Source organism: Phlebotomus papatasi, chromosome 2 (genome assembly GCF_024763615.1).
Source record: "Phlebotomus papatasi isolate M1 chromosome 2, Ppap_2.1, whole genome shotgun sequence".
Classification (NCBI taxonomy): Eukaryota; Metazoa; Arthropoda; class Insecta; order Diptera; family Psychodidae; genus Phlebotomus; species Phlebotomus papatasi.
Window position 1 is genome coordinate 8,154,721 of NC_077223.1, and position 19,460 is coordinate 8,174,180.

Below are 19,460 nucleotides of genomic sequence, written 5' to 3' on the forward strand. Positions count from 1 at the left end.
AGAATGTTCCAATACCTGGCAATAGATTTTGACAACTTGGTTAATATAATCTCCACTGGAATCTCTCCCCTATGGCCTCTAGAATATTCCAATTACCTGTGGAAGACAAAGAAAAGCCTTTTATCCGGGTCGGATGGACCCAAAATGTTCGGATTTTCTTGTTCTGCGGCGGCTCCAATTCCTCCACGATCTCCTCACTTGACACCAGACACTTTCCCTGATCACAAACCACTTTTTTCTTCTAAATAAAAAGACTTTTTTCACTTAAATTCAAGACTTTCTTTATTTCACAAATTTTTTGGCACTGTGGCTTCTATGGCTGATTACGTAAGACTGATTTTTCAATTTGCACAAAGAAAGGGGAGAGTGAGAGAGTGAGGATCGAACGGGATATTTGGGAGAGGATGAGAAGTGGGAGATATGAGAGGCGGGAAGAGTGCATGTGGTGAATATTTTCCCGCCGATATTTCGCTACTCAGTGGCGGCGTGTACATCCTCCCCCAGGATGGGCGTAGGCCCAGACTGCTCCTTGACTGGCAAGAATGCCACCTTGGTGATTGGCCTCTTGAAGACTCCTTTGGATGTGCGTATAGTAACTACACGCACGTGTCCGTCGGCACCAGAGTGCACTGTTGCAATCCTTCCAAGGATCCATTTCCCCGTGACATCTTCCAGGGTTAGGACTACGTCTCCCACGTCGACATTCGGGTGAGGATTTTTCCACTTCATCCTTTGTTGCAGAGTATTTAGGTACTCTCTCTTCCAGCGATAAGCAAAGTGCTGGCTTCTCTCCTGGCAATATTGCCAACGCCCAAGATGGTTAGTGTTGATATGGGAAAGGTCTGGATCGGGCAATACATTCAATGGGGCACCCACAAGGAAATGTCCTGGCGTCAAATAATCGGTTTCAGATGGATCCTCAGACGCGAGACACAGTGGACGACTATTTAGAATAGCCTCAATCTGGTAGAGAATAGTGACAATTTCCTCGTAAGTGTTGAGCGTTTGACCAAGAGTACGATTCAGGTGGAACTTAACGCTCTTAACTCCTGCCTCCCAGAGCCCTCCCTGATGAGGAGCCCCAGGCGGGTTGAAATGCCAGACGATCCCGATTTCAGAGGTAGCATCAGCAATATCATCGTGATTCGAGTGGAGCTTGCATAGCTCCCGACTTGCACCCACAAAATTCGTCCCGCAATCTGAATACATGTGTCTTGGGGCGGAACGTCGGGACACAAATCGTCGGAACGCTGCTAAGAACGCTTCTGTTGTCAGATCCGTCACCAACTCCAAGTGGATTGCCTTCACTGACAGGCAGACGAAAAGACAAATGTAGGCTTTAGCTGTCTTAGATTTCTTCACGTTGCTGAGCTTGTAGGTCAGTGGCCCAGCATAGTCTACGGCCGTGGCATAGAAGGGGCGCTCATAGGTCACTCTATGAGCTGGTAGGTCTCCCATGATCTGCTCCAAGGGTTTCGGACGAGCCCTCACGCAAGTGATGCAGGATCGTACAATTTTACGAGCCAAGCTTCTTCCCGAAATCGGCCAGTAATTTTGACGAAGAGACGCCAAGAGTAATGATGGAGCGGCATGCATTTGCCGGAGATGCTCCCTTTGCGCGATGAGCTCCTGTAGCGTTGACTTGGGCAACAATATAGGATGCTTAGTCTCAAAAGCTTCGTGGGATTTCTCCAGTCTACCACCCACACGAACAAGTCCTTCAAGATCCAAGTATGGAGACAATGACTGAAGAAACTTCCACGGAGCCATGATGCTACGTCTAGTCTGAAGCTGACGAATAACTAGAGGAAAGCATTCATGTTGATCGAGATAAATCAATTTTCGTAGAGCACGCTCTAATTCTTCGACCGAGAACTTTCCAGTGCGCTTTGATTCCGGGTGGAGACAATTGTAGATAAAGCGCAAGACAAATGCCATGCGAAACTGAAGTCGCTTCAGAGATGATACTTCTTCCATCCAAGTAGAGAAGAAATTTACGGAAGCCTTGGCATCATTAGGAACATGGCGAATACAATTGGGTGGAATTTGTGGCCATTCAGATTCATCACACTTCAGCCAAGGCGGTCCATGCCACCACAACGTAGAGGCGGAAAGCTGACTGGGACTAGCTCCCCTTGAGATAAGGTCAGCTGGGTTATCCAGTGTAGGAACATGCTTCCACTGAAGAGCCGAAGTGATTTTCAAGATATTCCCGATTCGGTTGGCCACAAATTTCTTGTAAGAGTCAGGAGGGGAATTTAACCACGATAGGACGATCGTAGAATCCGTCCATAAATAGATAGCAGCGGGAGCAAAGATCTCCTTGATCTTCTCCATGAGATTCGAAAGCAAGAGTGCGCCACAAAGTTCAAGGCGCGGAATGGTTTGGGGATTTTTCTGTGGAGCTACCCTCGATTTGGAAGTGAGTAGAGATGAACATCGATTCCCGAGCTCATCCTGAGTGACGACGTAAACGACAGCGCCGTAGGCCTTCGTACTTGCATCACAAAATCCATGCAATTCTAGACAAGATGGAGTTGGAAATTGTGAGATCCAGCGGGGAATGCTGAGGGCCTGAAGATCTTGAATGGAGCCAACGAATGACTGCCATTGATCCAAGCAATCGCCAGAAACTTCATCTTCCCAATCGACTTCCAATTTGTGAAGCTCCTGAAGAATCATTTTCGCCACGGCAATTACAGGTCCAATGAGACCGAGAGGGTCGAATATTTTTGCGATGGCGGATGCCACAGATCGTTTCGTGACTCTCTCAACATCGGTTGAAATTGGCGAAATGAAATGGAAAGTGTCAGACTCAGCATCCCATCTGAGTCCGAGAGCCTTGGTGGAGTCTTGAATAATTGCCGTATTTGATTCAGAGGCCCCAGTTGGTTGGATTCCCGGATGATTGGAGACCCATTTGGCTAATACAAATCCTCCCCTTGCCATGACTTCCATGAGTTGAGATTGCGTTTCCTTCGCCTTGATGAGAGACTCTGAAGAAAAGATACAATCATCAACGTAAAACGAGTTGAGAATGATCTCTGAGGCTAGGGGATGGGAATGTTTGTGTTCATGCGCTAATTCTACTAGGGCTCTAGTGGCAAGGAAAGGAGAAGAGGTGACTCCAAAGCAGACCCGAGTAATTCTGTAGTCACGGACAGGTTCGGACGGGTCTTCTCTCCAGACAAGTCTTTGGAAATCAGTATGATCGGGATGTAAGACGAGCTGGAGATACATTTTTGTTATGTCAGCCATAACTGCATACTGATGGTGACGGAAGCGCAGCAGAACGGTAAAGAGGTCAGGATGAACCGTGGGACCAACCAGAAGAATGTCGTTCAGACTCAATCCATTGGAAGTCCTCGAACTTGCGTTGTAGACTACTCTTAAGCGGGTGGAGGTAGACTCCTTAAGCACGCCATGATGTGGCATATAGTAAGAGTAGTTTCTTAATTCCTTCTCTGGTACTGGCTCCAGCCATCCTTGGGTAAGATAGTCACGCATCACGTCGATATAATGTAATTTCAGGAGTGGATTCCTCTCGAAGCGGCGCTCCAAAGCAAAGAGTTGACGGACTGAAGTGCTTCGAGAGTGGCCAAGAGCAGGAGTTTGACCTTCAGAATCCTTACGAAAGGGCAGCTTCACAAGAAAGCGTCCTTCTGGTGTCCGAGAATGAGTGTTTTTAAAGTGAGTTTCGGCTTCACGATGCTGATCACTAACAGGTGATTCATTTGGGATGTCTTCTACTTCCCAGAATCGTTTCAAGGTCTGATCCAGATTTTCCAGAACAGATACGTGGCAAAGTGCATCGGAAGGCGTTTGTTTCCCAACAAGAACATGTCCAAAGGTAGTAGGTTTCAATTTGGGCATTCCATCGCCCAAATCGATGGATCCATCCAGTACTATATCCCAGTAGGATTCTCCACCGATAAGCAAGTCTACCGGACGTTGTTCATACCACTCCGGATCGGCTAAGGTGATTCCAGATGGAATCGGAAAAGAGTCTCGGTTCACCGGCCAATTGGGAATGTCCCCAGTAATCTTGGGAACAACCAAACATTGCAGATTGTAGAAACTGCTGGATACTCTCGACTTTACGGTGGCTACGGCCATTTCAGAAGTTGAGGATCGATGAGCACCAACACCCACAATAAAGACATTTGCAGATTCTTTCGGGAGTTTTAATTTCTGCATGAGATTTGCAGACATTAGATTGCTTTGAGCGCCACTATCAAGAAGAGCACGACATTGAATTTTCCTCCCATTTCGGTCAAGTACATCTACCACAGCCGTTGCGAGAAAAATTCTAGGAGATTGACGGACCGCATTGACAGGCTGGGAGATATTTACGATAGCTGGCAGAGCTTGAGAATTGGTGGGAGTTGTCGTGGGAGCAGGGTTGCGTTGAAAAGGTCCGGGACTACTGGTATTCGTTTGCTGATTACTATTGGAGGTCGAATTTCCAGGAAAAGAGGTGAACCTTTCATGCAACAATACATTGTGGCGCGAGTTGCACTTCCGACAGGTCCGGAAGGTGCATTGCGAAGTAAGGTGTTTGGAGGTTATGCAATTTCGACACAGATTTAACTGCACAACTGTCTGATAGCGCTCATCAGGCGACATTGCAATGAATTTTGGACATCTAAAGAGCGCATGAGGCGATTCATTGCAACATTTGCAAGGTTCTGAATTGGTAGCCACAAGTGCCGAGGCTGTCTTTTTGTGAGAATTTGACTTAGTAGGATTGGGAGTAGTGGGAAGCCTAAATATTCCACAAGATTCTACATCGTCACGCCTTTTGAAAAGGAATGCGCTGAATTTATCCCAAGTCGGTATTTCATCCCTACACTCTTGTCTCCAAAGGAGCTTGGTTTCGTTGTCCAGTTTTTGGAGGACATGGAAAATCAACCACAAATCGAATTGTTCGACTCCCATGGCCTTAACACCCATAACGGACGCCGAAGTTTTTGCACAGAGTTGTGAGAATGATTGCAAATTGAAAGTGGTGACTGATGGGACATTGAAAAAGGTGCTTATGTGGTCCATGATGATGTTGTACTTCTTGTTGTACCGTTCCTCAAGAATTCTCCATGCGACATCGAAATTAGCCGCCGTGGTAGGCAAATTCTTGATAAGTGAAAAGGCTTCACCCGATAGGGCAGATCGCAAATATTGTAGCTTTTGCACGGGATATAGGTCAGGGTGGTTAATAATTGAGGAGGTAAATTGATCTTTAAATGGTATCCATTCGGACAGTTTGCCCGAGAAAGGAGGGAGATTCATTTCAGGCAAATTTAAGTGGGTATCTTTTTTAGAGGTATGGGGGGTTACATTTAACTTTTCAGCAAGTAAATTTACAAGTTTTGATAACTCACTATTACTTTCATTGGAGAATTCCTGCTTTGGCGGGCCATCTTGAGCTTGAGCAGAGAGAGAGGCAATTTTCTGACTCATTTTATTTATTTCTTGCAAATGCCTTCTCTCTTGCTCCTTCAGCTGGGCTTCCATCCGCTCCTGCATCCACGTCTTCATCTCGTCCATGGAAGTGTCCAAGGGATTCTCCGGAATTTGGTCGATCAAATCCCTAATGCGAATCTCCAAGGCATCGCACCGTTCAAGTACGCTTGAGAGAGCCTCTTCCTCGCGTTGTCTGTGGCTCTCCAATTCTTGTTGAGCGATCACCTGTTCCTGAACCTCCATGTATTTGGCCCTTGTAGACGCCAAAGTGTTCAGAGAAGACTCGAGAGCTGACCTGGTTGTTGCCACAAACTGCTGCTCGCTGCATGCTTGGATGAAAGTCTCGAGCTTTGTAATAGCCCCCAAGTAACCACCTCTTTGTTTGAGAACCATGATTATCCCGCGATGGGTCCAAGTTTCCGAGAAGGACCAAAATGTTCACGCAAAGTTACCTATTAAATTGTACAGAGTCTTTAGTAAATGATTCCTACTGAATCTCTCCCCCTTGTCTCTTCTAGAATGTTCCAATACCTGGCAATAGATTTTGACAACTTGGTTAATATAATCTCCACTGGAATCTCTCCCCTATGGCCTCTAGAATATTCCAATTACCTGTGGAAGACAAAGAAAAGCCTTTTATCCGGCTCGAAGGACCAAAATGTTCACGCAAAGTTACCTATTAAATTGTACAGAGTCTTTAGTAAATGATTCCTACTGAATCTCTCCCCCTTGTCTCTTCTAGAATGTTCCAATACCTGGCAATAGATTTTGACAACTTGGTTAATATAATCTCCACTGGAATCTCTCCCCTATGGCCTCTAGAATATTCCAATTACCTGTGGAAGACAAAGAAAAGCCTTTTATCCGGGTCGGATGGACCCAAAATGTTCGGATTTTCTTGTTCTGCGGCGGCTCCAATTCCTCCACGATCTCCTCACTTGACACCAGACACTTTCCCTGATCACAAACCACTTTTTTCTTCTAAATAAAAAGACTTTTTTCACTTAAATTCAAGACTTTCTTTATTTCACAAATTTTTTGGCACTGTGGCTTCTATGGCTGATTACGTAAGACTGATTTTTCAATTTGCACAAAGAAAGGGGAGAGTGAGAGAGTGAGGATCGAACGGGATATTTGGGAGAGGATGAGAAGTGGGAGATATGAGAGGCGGGAAGAGTGCATGTGGTGAATATTTTCCCGCCGATATTTCGCTACTCAGTGGCGGCGTGTACACTCTCGGAAAATCAAATGCAATTTTCATGTAACCACAGAAAATGCGTTTGAAAATGGGAAAATTGAGAGCAGAGGATATTAGTGAAATTAACTAAAACACCCCACGTAACTTCACTCCACGTGGAAATAACACAAACTTACAAAAAACTGAACTCATGTAATTTTTTTTCCTGTTTTATAACTCAATTAACTAATTGACAATTGACTAATTGCTGTGGTATATTTTCCACATAGAAAAAAAAACTGTGGGAATTTTTCAATTTGTGTGCACTTGAGAGTTTTTCATGAAGTCGAATTAAAAACATGCTGCAAGTAAAGTTGTGCACACAAATCACAAAGTCAGAGCTTTTAGAAGCTTTTAAGCTTCAGCGATAAAATTGAATATTATGATAAATTTTCTCAATTGCCAATCAATTTTATGACTTTCCCCAGCGAAACTTTCTCTAAAAATTGACGAATGATTTATTTTTGTCCACTTGTACTAACTTTCCCCATACAAATCATCAAAGAAAAGTTTAGTGAAATAGTAGAAAAATTTCCTCAAGACATTGGATAGGAAAATATATTTTCTCACTCCTCGTAGACAAAAAAAAGGAACTTCGAGAATCTCTTAAAGTTCACACTGAGAAAAAAAAATTGCGTAAACTGCCATTCTTGCCCTTTGGGGAAAAATTTTACTACCAATTTTCCTTTTTGCCCCTATAACACTGAACCTTTCCAGCCCCCCAATAAATATGAACATTTTCACTTTAGTGTTGTGTCTGAATAAATTTTTCTCTCAGGGCTTTTCTCCTGAAAGCTCAGAAGTGGGAATCTTATATTTACAAATTTAATCCTCTAGGGATATTTCTAAGAAAGAAAAGTTTTCACCCAACAAAAACATGTTCCTCTCATGAGTGGCTGTTTTCTCTTGCAATTTGGAGAGCTTTATCATAAAAAAGTAGCTTTGAAAGTTACCTAAAGATGAAACTTCATTCTAAAAATATCACATACATTGCACAAGATAAGTCTTATCTTTAAAAGCGAGAGATAAGCTTAAAGTACCGTAAGTGCTAGTGACTTTGACCCCCTGCTGTTCGTAAGTTTTTCTTTAATTCTAACGCTTAAGAACAGTTCTCATCGATCAGACATGGTTGATTGAATCGGTAAAGACCATCCTAAAGTTCTGGAATTAAAAAAAAGCTTATGAACATCCATTCATGGAAGACAGACTCACCCTTACTTACGGTACGCGAAATTCCTTATTATTAACAAACTCGAAATACATTAAGATTGAGTTTTAAGCAAGGAAACACTGGTGTACTACCCATCTTTAAAATGTTTAAGGTAAGGATAGGTGAAGAATTTAATATGAAAGTTTTTTTTTTTAATATTCTAAGCATTATAGAAAATAACATAACAATGTTCTTCTGTCTATCCGTTACAAGGCTTAAAGAGCAAAAGCTCGAAAGCAGACGTTTAGGCATAGTTACTAATATGATATTTCATTTTACAGAAACCCTGTATCGCATTTTTATACCAATTAGGTATGTTTATAGAAGGTAATCCCTCAATTAAAATTGCAACAATTCCAATTTGAATTGTCAATTCAATTGTACGCATGATACCGTATCTCAGGGCTCGCAGTGAGTCGAAAACGAGTTGAAGTGCACATGGCAATTGGTTGAGAACAGTGGCAAAGACAATCAGAACCAGTGCCACCATAGCTCAGTCAGTAGAGCATTCGACTAGATAGCGAAAGGCCCCCAGTTCAAGCCTGGGTGGAGGCAGGAATGTTTTCCTGTCTCTATTTGGGTTAAATTGTGGGTTGGGAATCACTAGTTGTGATTGTTGCGCTCTCTGTGCACAAACACAAAATTTCTTGGGATTACGTACCAAGCGAACAGAAATCTGTTCAGTTCAATCACTTTCGTTATAATTTAAAAGTGAAGAGAGATTTTTCCCACTCTAGATTGAAAGAACGGGAGTATAATCTACGTGATCTGGGCCTTGAAGTGTGGATAATTAGTTATTCCATGGCCCAGAACAATATGTTTTAATGGGTCCCGCGGCCATATCCCGAAAACCCATAATTCCGAAAAGAACAAAATTTTAAACGCCAAAATCTCAATCTCCAAAAACACCTTTCGAACATTCAAAAATCCGAATTTTCAAATGTCATAGCTACTCTTATGATTGAACCCGCACTTGCTCTTTTTCAGGATTTCGACCATTCGAAATTTTGGCTTTTCAGGATAGATATTGGCTATTCGGTATTTTAGTTTTTTGGAATTTGACTTTTCGGGATTTTGGATTTTCAAGATATTGGTTATATGAGATTTTACATTTTCGGAATTTTGACTTTTAGGGATATTGGCAATTCGGTATATTAGTTTTCAGGATTTTGCCTACGGGGATTTTGGCTTTCCGGAATTTTGACTTTTCGAGATTTTGACTTCCAGAATTTTAACCCGGTTTCATGATTTTTAGCTTTCATGATTTTAGCTTGCGGAATTTTCGTCGCCATTTTTTTCAGTAATTATATTAGGCAAACATTTCGTATACGTATGCCAATGGCCTTGAATCATCAATTATAAAGATTTCTCAAGGTCAAAGTAAAAACAGCAGTAGAAAGAATATTTATCAAACGATTGAGGTTAAATCTTAGATTCATTTTAAAAATTTTAGAATTTGTCGTATTACACAGAGTAAGGTGATCTTAGTGCAAATACCCCTAAAAAACACACACAAAGATACGGTGATGTCACCACTTCTCGCCAGTGACCTACTTTTCGCCACCTATAGTTAAATTGAAGAAAAATCATATAGGGGGAAGTGGGGCACCTTTGAATTGGGGCAGCTTTTAAATTGAGCTTTTTTCTCCTATTTTTAAATGAAACTGGACCTTATTATTATATAATTTAGCTCAACAAAGCAATTGCGAAGCTAAATTGCATCATGATAAGGCTCAATTCCATTTAAAAATAGGAGAAAAAAGCGCAATTTCAAAGGTGCCCCAATTCAAAGGTGCCCCACTTCCCCCTATTGTGGGAATAAAGCGACGTGAAGTTGCAATCAACAATAGACCAATAGAGTGCTAACAAAGAGAATCCCAGCAAAACAAATGGTGCTAAATGTAAAAATGGTGCTCACATTCCTTCTAATGCCCTGTTATAATCCTGATCAAAACCCTGAACGAGTCTGAAATAAAGACTGGAGACTTGACCACTGATGAAGGCTTGGAGACTGAGTCAAAAGCTCTGGAGATAGTTGATGTGTTTCCCTGATTGATTGTTTCTTCCTGACGACTTCCGGATTTCCCTATTGTTGAAAAATCATATAATACGAGTAATAAAAAGGGTTTCAGACTGAAAAAGCAAAATTGATTTTTTTTAATAATATTATCAAAAATAATTGAGTTTAGGTCTTTTCAGGTTGGTGGCGAGAAGTGAATATTTTTGCATTTTTAACAAACACATATTTTTTTAAGTAGTCTATCGTTAAATTTATATAGTATCTATAGCCAACATAATCTAAGCAACTTTGTGTCAAATTTGATTTACTTTATTAAATAAGGTAAAGTACCCTTTATTCGACCGGTTCCTCTATTCGACCGGTAGATTTATTTATTCAATTTAATTATATTTGCTATAATATTTTGTGTATGATCTAACATTAAGAGGTCAATTATTCTTTAAATAATACGAATCAGTGACAAATTCATAGAAATTGATGAAATTCACCATCAAATATTCAAAAATTTACCCACCGGTCGAATAGAGGAACCCGGTCGAGTAAGGGTACTTTACCTTATATGGGTACAAAAATTATATTAATTTCAATTTTTCCTAAAAGTGGCGATAAGTGGTTACTTCACCCTTGGAATTATTTAAGCGCTTACAGCGGAGTGGGCTTTAAGTACATTAACGACTGATACATTCCGAATTTCATAGAGGAAACGAAAAGGCTCGAAGACTTCTACAACCCTTCAAAATTGAGGTTCTGATTGCCAGAAGATCTAAAATTGAAAATCGATTCTGAAAATTTCCATTTTGATTTTGAATAAAATAATAAGCTGCATTTCTCCTGCACTTCAGGTCTTTTTGCAATATAGGGTAAGTGTGCCAAATTTCGGCATAGTTGCATGTAAGCACCAAAGTCCTAAGTTTGAAATGCAATATTTTTAATTCATATTGATATTTTTTGTTACTTCCTTTTCGGGAGGGTTGTGTGGAACCTTCAAGACTAGTTTATCATTTTTGTTTTCTTTAAATCACTTCCTAAAATATTGAAAAAATAATAAAAATATGGACATTGCTTTGGGTAGTATTTCGGCCACTTTGTGTGAAATTTCGGCCACCTTTTATCTGACCACCTTTTGTGACGCAACGGATAGAAAATTTCAAAACGTCAAACGGAACGAGTTTAATATTTAATTTAATACGTTTATATGACTCACAAGCCCTAAGATCTTCCGTGTAATTTGTCCTAAACACCTGAAGAGTAGCATCTCAAATTTACGCGCAGATTTCCGTAGAAATTTGCACTTCCTGAACTCTTCCAATGACTTTTTCACATCATCTTTTTCATAGAAGCGATGGTTTTTTTCACTGGACATTGTAGAATTCAGAAATTGAAAAAGAAAACATAAAATGAATAAGAAATTTAGGAAAGCAAAAGATGTTGCCGAAATATCCAACACTATCTCACCGGAGAGACGCTCACAAAGTATATACTTTTTTACGCGAAATACAGGATCCAGCTGGGAAATTTTACCCGAAATTTAAAGATTGATTCAGTATTAACATAAACAGAAACAATCTTTAATGAAAACTAATCAATTTTCATGAAAAACATCAAAGGAAAACCTCTTGCACTTCACCACAAATCACAACACTGCTAGAGACACAATCGATCTTTCACATTTTTTGTAAGACTCTTTCCACACTGAGTTTTTACAATGTAATTTAAATTCAAATTATACCTAAAATTTAACTGTCTTTGTGTTAATACATCCTAAAATGAATAAATATTTGAAAGCAAAATGAATTCATTGACTATTCGAAGATTACATACATAATTTTAATTAATTTATTTGCATGGCCGAAATTACACTCAAAGTGGCCGAAATTAGAAGCTGGCCGAAATTTGACACACTTACCCTAAACAAATAAATAAACAGATTTTAAAAGTACCAACAACGTCAACAACTCTTCTAAAATTTGATACGAAATAACAAAGTCCCATAATTACTGAATTTTTTTACAAGATTATCGAAGTCAAAATTTTCGAATTTGATTGTCCGAAATAATGTGTGGTTCGAAATTTTACATTTTACCCCGGATCTTCTACACACATTTAAAATGACTTCAATAAACTTTTCTTCGTTTTCAATAAACTTATTTCAAAGTGATACCAATTAGACATCCATATAAGCTTATAGTAACAGAGATTCTTTAGAGGCACCTTAAAGATTCCTGGAATTGCGTAACTCAGAAAATTCGAATTTTGAGTAAAAATAATCTCGATTAAGCCATTTCGAATATTTGAATTAAACCACCTTAGCCCTCAATTTTGGTGATTTCTGTCTACCAATGTTATTATGGGGAAGCGGGACACATATGAAGTGGGACAGCTTTGAAATTGGTTTTTTTTCTCATATTTTTGAATAGATTTGAACCTGATCATTTATGTGATTTAGCTTCACAATTCGTTTCTTGAGCTAAATTATATCATAACAAGGTCCAGTTTTATTTAAAAATATTTGGCACAAAAAGGCCCAAATACAAAGCTTTCCCAATTCAAAGGTGCCCCCCCTTCTCCACATATTCTACTGCAACGACAAAAGTCATGCTAAATTTTTCACATAATGTATCAAGATTAAATGTTGTAATGGTAACTGTGAAATGTTGCTGAACTGAATTTTCGGGGTATGGAAAATTAAAAGAAAATACAAGGAATGTATTTTGAATGCCCTTAAAATACGCCTCGAGCTATTTTATTTGTGCTGATGGAAGAATTTAAGATGCAAGGGTAAATAGTTATTGTGGTATACGAGATATACGACTAACTTTTGATGATGTGTCTGTACTTGGGAAAAATGCTGAAGGATGCTTCTTCATCAAATGCAGAGGATACACTTAATATAGTATTTCCTTGGAAATGTTGTATTGCTGTGTTGGATACCTTAAGAGAAAGTTTCCGAGAGACCGGTAGAAGTTAAGCTGAATGCGAGTACCTTGGATGAAATTGTCCAAGACGGACAAGTTGGGCGTAATTGATATGAAATATGGAAATTGATCTATTTTCATTGAATATTCTATGAGATAGATATTTAGTGTATTTCCACTCAATGTCTTGAGCACTCTTATGAGGTTGTTACTTGAGATGAAGGTTCATTTCCTGCAACTTCAGTGATTTAACCACTTAATTTGATTTCAATCATTAATTAAAGCAAGACTCTGTGTGATACCTGAACTTACATTGCAATACCCGAATTGAAACATTCAATATTCTTTGTAGTTTATCCACCTTTTATATGTAATAGTAATAGTATAAATATAAATATTTAGTATATGTCGCTAAAGCTATCTCGGTAAATTTTATCATCAACTTGTGAACATCATGGTAAAATTTTCTCTTTAAACAATTTGCAACTTGTTTGCTATTTCCCACAATATTCCAACATGGGGTATGGAGGTTTTGTGTTTTTGGATGTTTTAGAGCACAGGACTTCAAACAATATCGAGAGTATACCTAACATTGAAATGTATTTTGCTTGGATAGCACCACTCGAATGTGAAGGGAGGTTTGTTTTGAAAATTTCTCCACCATCATCCACCCCAAAAACTTTTCTGCCCAAATATGCTGAGACTCTCGAAAATATTCCATTTTATCAACATTCAAAAAGCATCATTATGGGCGATAGAATGTGAATTAATTCCTTAATTAAAATTATGCATACGATGAGTTTACAAACAAAATTCTTGCACATATTTTTGTGGAATTCTAAACACATGCTACCACTATGTTTATTGAAATTTGATTACTTGGTTATTCTATTTAATTAAAAATAAGCAAACTCATGGACAATACTTACTGAAGAAATACAAAATTAGGATTTATTTTTATGTTAACTGATCATTTATCGATTTAATAAAGTTTATCACATCAAACCCTAGTGCAGTAGTAAGGTATTTAAATCCCTGGTTAGATTCGTTAAAGGAACACGGGAAAAATATATAGTTGTAAAACAAGAACGTGTACGAATCCTGAAAACTCACGTTAAGGTAGAATAGGGTAATTTGGAATGATGTCTTCTAATTCAGAACTTTGAAATTTCCTAAGAGTTCTAGATTAAAAAAGGAAAAAACTATGAAGAATTTCTCTCGAACGTAAAGCCTTGTAGGGTAAATTAAGCTAGTTCAAAACCTGCTCCAATTGGAAATTTTTCGCTACTCCAATTGGAAACATCATTGTTTTCATGATAAATACAGTACAAAATTACTATATTTATATTTTTTTCTATACCACAGTTTCATTATTTAGTTTAATTTTGCTCCAAATAAAGCGAAAATCAATTCATATTCACAAATTTTAATTTGTTAATTTCTCAGAAAAATTAAAAGTGTACTCTTTCACCATTGAATTTTTCATCGATCGACCATGTTTTGTAATGAAAAACACAATAAAGTGACTGTTGTTTATTCCTTTTGTTTAACATTTATGTCATATTTCTGGCTAATTTTAGTCAAATTAAGTGCTAATCTTTTTGGTTAACGGTACGTGAAGTGTTAAAATAAAAGAATTACCTATTTCATGAACAAAAACGTTTTTTTAAGTGTCTGCAAATGCTTCAATAGGAAACCCCGGAAATATGATTTTTTCGGAGAGATTTTCTTATTGTTTTAGATGAGAAAGGAGAAAAGATCTGTAGGGGAATTCTGTAATTTTCGTGGCATTGTCACGCGTGAGTTCGAAACCTGACAATGCCATTCGAGCTTTTTTTGTCATATCATATAAGTTCGAAAATGCAATTTATTGAATTTTTAATGAAATCCCTTTCCTTGATGATTTTATGAAAATACAGTACGTCTTTGTTGATTTGTTTAAGAAAATTCATTGTCATTTGAACTGCCAGAAATCTCAAATATGTGACTTCTGACAATGCCACGTGAGCTGAAATGGCAATGTCACGGCTACAGAATCGCATTTTCGAAAAAGCTCTCCTAAGATTCGAACCCAATTGGTCATATGGAATTGCCAGAGCGCTAGAGAATTCCCCTCCAGGAATAATAAGAAATCCTACCCTCAAGAGCAACTTAATAATGTTTTGGAAGCCTTTCGTCGCGGTTTCACTTACACTCTTTGTCTCCAATTAGAAAATGTCCTTGTCTCCATTTGGATTAATTTGTTTCCAATAGAACCATTTTATATTCGCGTATTTTTCTTGTATTTAAAAAGTTTTAAAATTATATCTAAAGAATTTTCACTAAACAGTAACATTCTAAAAGAGACAAGGAGCAAATTTATGCAATTCTCTTTAGAAAAAAATATGAACTTAAATGTGTTGAATCTTCTGTCAATGTTAAAGCGTCTGGAAATGATTTTGAATTAGGACATTTCTACTTCATCACGTTTTTCTTTTTCTCTTTAACCATCTGCAACAGTGAGAAAATCTCAAAATTCCAAAATATGATTCCGAATTACCCCTTATCACCCTGGTTATTATTTTAATAAAATCAAAAAATCGATTCTTCAATTTCCTATTATACTTCTTCAAGTACGAAATAACGTTTCAAAATATCTCAACGTATCAGAGTTGTATTTCCGGAAGGAAAATCTTCTATATGTGTGAAACGTGAGCACAGCACTATGGAAGGAAGTATGCTGAATTGTATAAATATGAATAAATATTTTCCTCACATTGTGTAAGTGCAGAAAATTTTGCAGTAAATATACTTTAACAATTGTATATGCAAACATAAACACTCAATATTCTTCTAACATCCAGGACAAATAAATCCCCTTCTGATCTACATGAAATATCCGGAAAAATGCTTCTATAGGTCTTCTCCAAATATTCCACTATAGGTATTCTTTATATAGATTTTCTATACAAAAACCCACCTAGTTATTACAGTATCAATAAATTTCTTGATTTAAACTAGCAATAGAGAAATCAATTTCACAATGGATACGCAATAATATTGAGTAAAATACCCCCTTAGGAGAAGATGCACAAATTTGCATACTCCACAACTCAACAAATCAATTAAGTTATTACTAGACCAGCCTGGCAAAGATAAACGATGCACCACATTAATATAGACATGTAATTCATGGAATTGAATTACAATTGCTGAAGAGATAAACAGACAATAGTTCAGTAGTTTGGGAATAGCCTCTTGAAAGCCAAACCCCCTATTTTGAGCTCAATACCCACAATTCATAAATGCACTGCAATTAAGTTGCAATTAATTGCCCAAACCCCCGTTTTTGAAGAAGTACCGCCAATCATTTTGCATATATTACTATTCCTCCCCCTAATATATAGCGTAAAGTTAGGTAATTTGGAACCATTTACAATTTGGGACATTTGAGATTTTCTCACAGTTTTAGTAATTCAAAAGGCAAAAAAGCTGTTTCTGTTCTTCTTAAACGCCTTTTTCTTCTATTTCGCGGAGAAAGTCTCAAATGTCCCAAATTATGAGTGGTTCCAAATTACCTCATTTTACCCTACACCACATAACATCAAAGAAAGTGAGAATGAGGGAAAATGGTAATTCTACTGCAATAGTTTCAATTTACTTTTTTTGTATATACTATACAGAAGCATAAGTGAATTTAACAGGATAACTTTACTTTCAATAAAGTTGAGAACAACTTCTACTTGAGATAACTATTTAGAGACAGACATAAAACATTTTGCTTGCTCCCAAAGATGCCTTGGACAGTAATTTCATAAAAGTTTTATGTTAAGAATATTGTATGTCTCCTTTTGTACATGATTCTTTCGCAATCACAGATTGAGTTTTTATGTTGTTCGACAAGCCATTGTTGCACGATCTCCTGCTTACAGAATAGTCGTTTTAAGTACTACTTCTCTTTCTAGATTGTGCCCGAATTACTTAATACCAGTTTAAGTAGTAAATTTTAAAGAGACACAAAATTAGTCGGCATTCTGTGACATAGATGTTAGTATAAAGGATTCTAACCGGTCTTCAGACTAGAGGTTTATCATAATAACATCCAATTTCAAAGCTACCCTACTTCAGAAGAGCCCCACTTCACCCTAATGTTATAAAAACGTTTCAACAACTGCTTATTAATGTTACTTGCGCTAATCCGGGCGCTTCGCTATGTGGATCGTTATGACTACGCTAACTAGATAAAATCCACTTAAAATAATATTTTTATTTATATTTCTGTAATATAGTCACTACAGTAATATAATATAACTATTCAACTTTGAAAAAAAAGCAAAAATAATATTATTATCTATTAAATAAATGAGTGTAATCGACTTAAGAAAGTATTGTAATATAAATTAATTGATTTGGGTGAAAATAAATCTGTCGCGTCTTACCATGGAACATAGCTACGACTTATGCATTGAAGCTCACATGAGTGATGCAATAGTGGAAAAGACAAGTAAGTAAGGCAGAACTTTGTCTTTTCACTAAGTGACTAAAGAGCGTCATAGGCGCTCTCAGGGGCATGACGTTTCCTATGTTTTCCATATGTTTCTAGCGTGCCGAAAAAACTTTCGAGTTTATTAGCTGTTTTATGTCATTGTAGAATGAATTAACAAATAATACAAATACAAAATAAAAACCAATTTAATATAGCATGGGCAACGGAAAACCCCAAATTAGCAACCTGCGTAGTTTTGAAGATATCTCGTGAAATGTGTACGAAAACAGGGAAAAAATTACACTAAAACCGGTCGCATTTTTCAGAGCTAATGTCATACCCCTGGGCGCTCTCTTCACTGGTATTTTCCTAGTCGCACTCTTCCCAAATTTATTAAGAGATAGGGGATCTACCCTAAAGCTCTGCCAACTGCGTATTCAGCCAGGTTGTGGGTTTAGTGGTATGGGGTGCATTTGGCTCTAGTGTGAAAAAATAAATAAATAAAATAAAATAACGCAAAAAATCGAAAATGGGAACGTCACCACAAAGTGGCTGGATGGATGGGCCACTTTTTTATGAGAATATCCCTAATCTTTCCGTACAGAAGTAGATCTTGAAAAATTCGAAAATCTATTTGAAGATCCAAAAAAGAGACTTTCTTACTTCTTGATAATTCCGCAAGGTGACTGAGATACATCCTGTTCGAATTTCGAAGTGCTCAAGTGTCAAAATGTGTTGGTCTTCACATATTGTGAGGAAAAAAAAACAGAACAACGACGCTTACTGTTCTTGCCCCAGTATTTAATCACTCCATATTCACTGAGTAACTCTTTTGCTAGCTTTTTAGTGTGATATTTGATAAATTTTCCCCAACTTGTTCGAAAATTTAGTATGAAAATTCGAAATTGAATTTGAATTCTTCGAACTTCAACGACTTTTTGTGCAAATAGAGTTCCATTTACCTTTTATCCAAGACACTATTGGAGAATCAAAATCCACTTGTGATCGAGCTCAATGTATTCTTTCCTTGGGTGATGAATAATAAAATGAAAAATAAATACTCAAAAAAATTAATAAATTGATTGATGAAGAGATGAAACTATGAAATGAAATAATCCAATAAAAGTTTTAAAAATGAAATAAAAAAATATTTTTTACATTAAATAAGCTTGTAAATTGTGTGATCCACTTAAAAGAGCATTTGATCCAATTAGCGAAGATGGCGATCCACATAGTGAACGCTAACTTATTTCAGTATTATCACTATTTTATAAATTTTCTTTAATATTTTTAATAATTCTTTTTTATATTATGTTTCTGAATGAAACAGTGAATAATTCTATGGATAAAGAAGAAGTGAAAAATAATTTCATCAGTCCAAAACAAGCGTTTAAAAAGCACTCTACGGAAAATGATCCAGTTACCGCACCTTACTATATTTATTTTATTATTTTATTATTAATATCACCACTGTAAAAAGGACATGAAATTGAAAGATCCCGAAGAAAAGACGACAAGGAAAAAAATGGCAAGGTGTATGTGTGTCTACGTTTTTCTTAGAACAAACACATTTTCATATTTAGGCTATAATTCTTGAAAGCAATACATATACAATCAAAACTAAAACAAGTGCAACATTTCACTCGCCAGTCAGTATCGAGAGTTAAAGTTCGAAGTTTCTGGACCTCTATTTTAGTGTCTTATGTCCTGGACACACTTACGACTAAAGTCCAGAGACGACTAAGCTCGTTCATAGCCAAGTCAGTTCCTGACAAACTACAAACGAGGCTTAGCATTTTCTGGCACTCACAAAACATAACTTTCGTGGGTTTTATACAGATATTTCTACTGAAATGCACTAGTAGGGTAAAGTGTATAATTTGGAATTAGTGTTACAAGTTGGACAATTCGCCGGTACAAGTTGGACATGGCTTTTTTCTTGATAAATACAGTACAAAGTTTGTTTTTAAGCACAAGGAATCAAATTATAAAACTAAAGCATTAAAAATATACAAATAAAAATGAAGTATTAAATTTATCAAGACGAAAAGCCCTGTCCAAATTGTACCATTGTCCAACTTGTACCACTTTACCCTACTCCTTTGAAAATGAAACTACTTTTAAATTTAATTCACAATTCACGTATAACAACA

The 19,460-nt window shown here is 37.3% G+C and overlaps 1 protein-coding gene across 1 annotated transcript; it reads right to left on the bottom strand.

Annotated features, from left to right (window-relative positions):
* Positions 1-277: 277 nt before the first annotated feature.
* On the bottom strand, positions 278-6,444 carry LOC129803617 (uncharacterized). The gene is made up of 2 exons (XM_055850318.1): positions 5,992-6,444; positions 278-5,912 (listed from the first exon to the last, which is right to left on the bottom strand). Exon 2 carries the CDS (start codon positions 5,851-5,853, stop codon positions 472-474), a length of 5,382 nt encoding a protein of 1,793 aa, XP_055706293.1. The 5' UTR covers positions 5,854-5,912; positions 5,992-6,444; the 3' UTR covers positions 278-471.
* Positions 6,445-19,460: the final 13,016 nt, after the last annotated feature.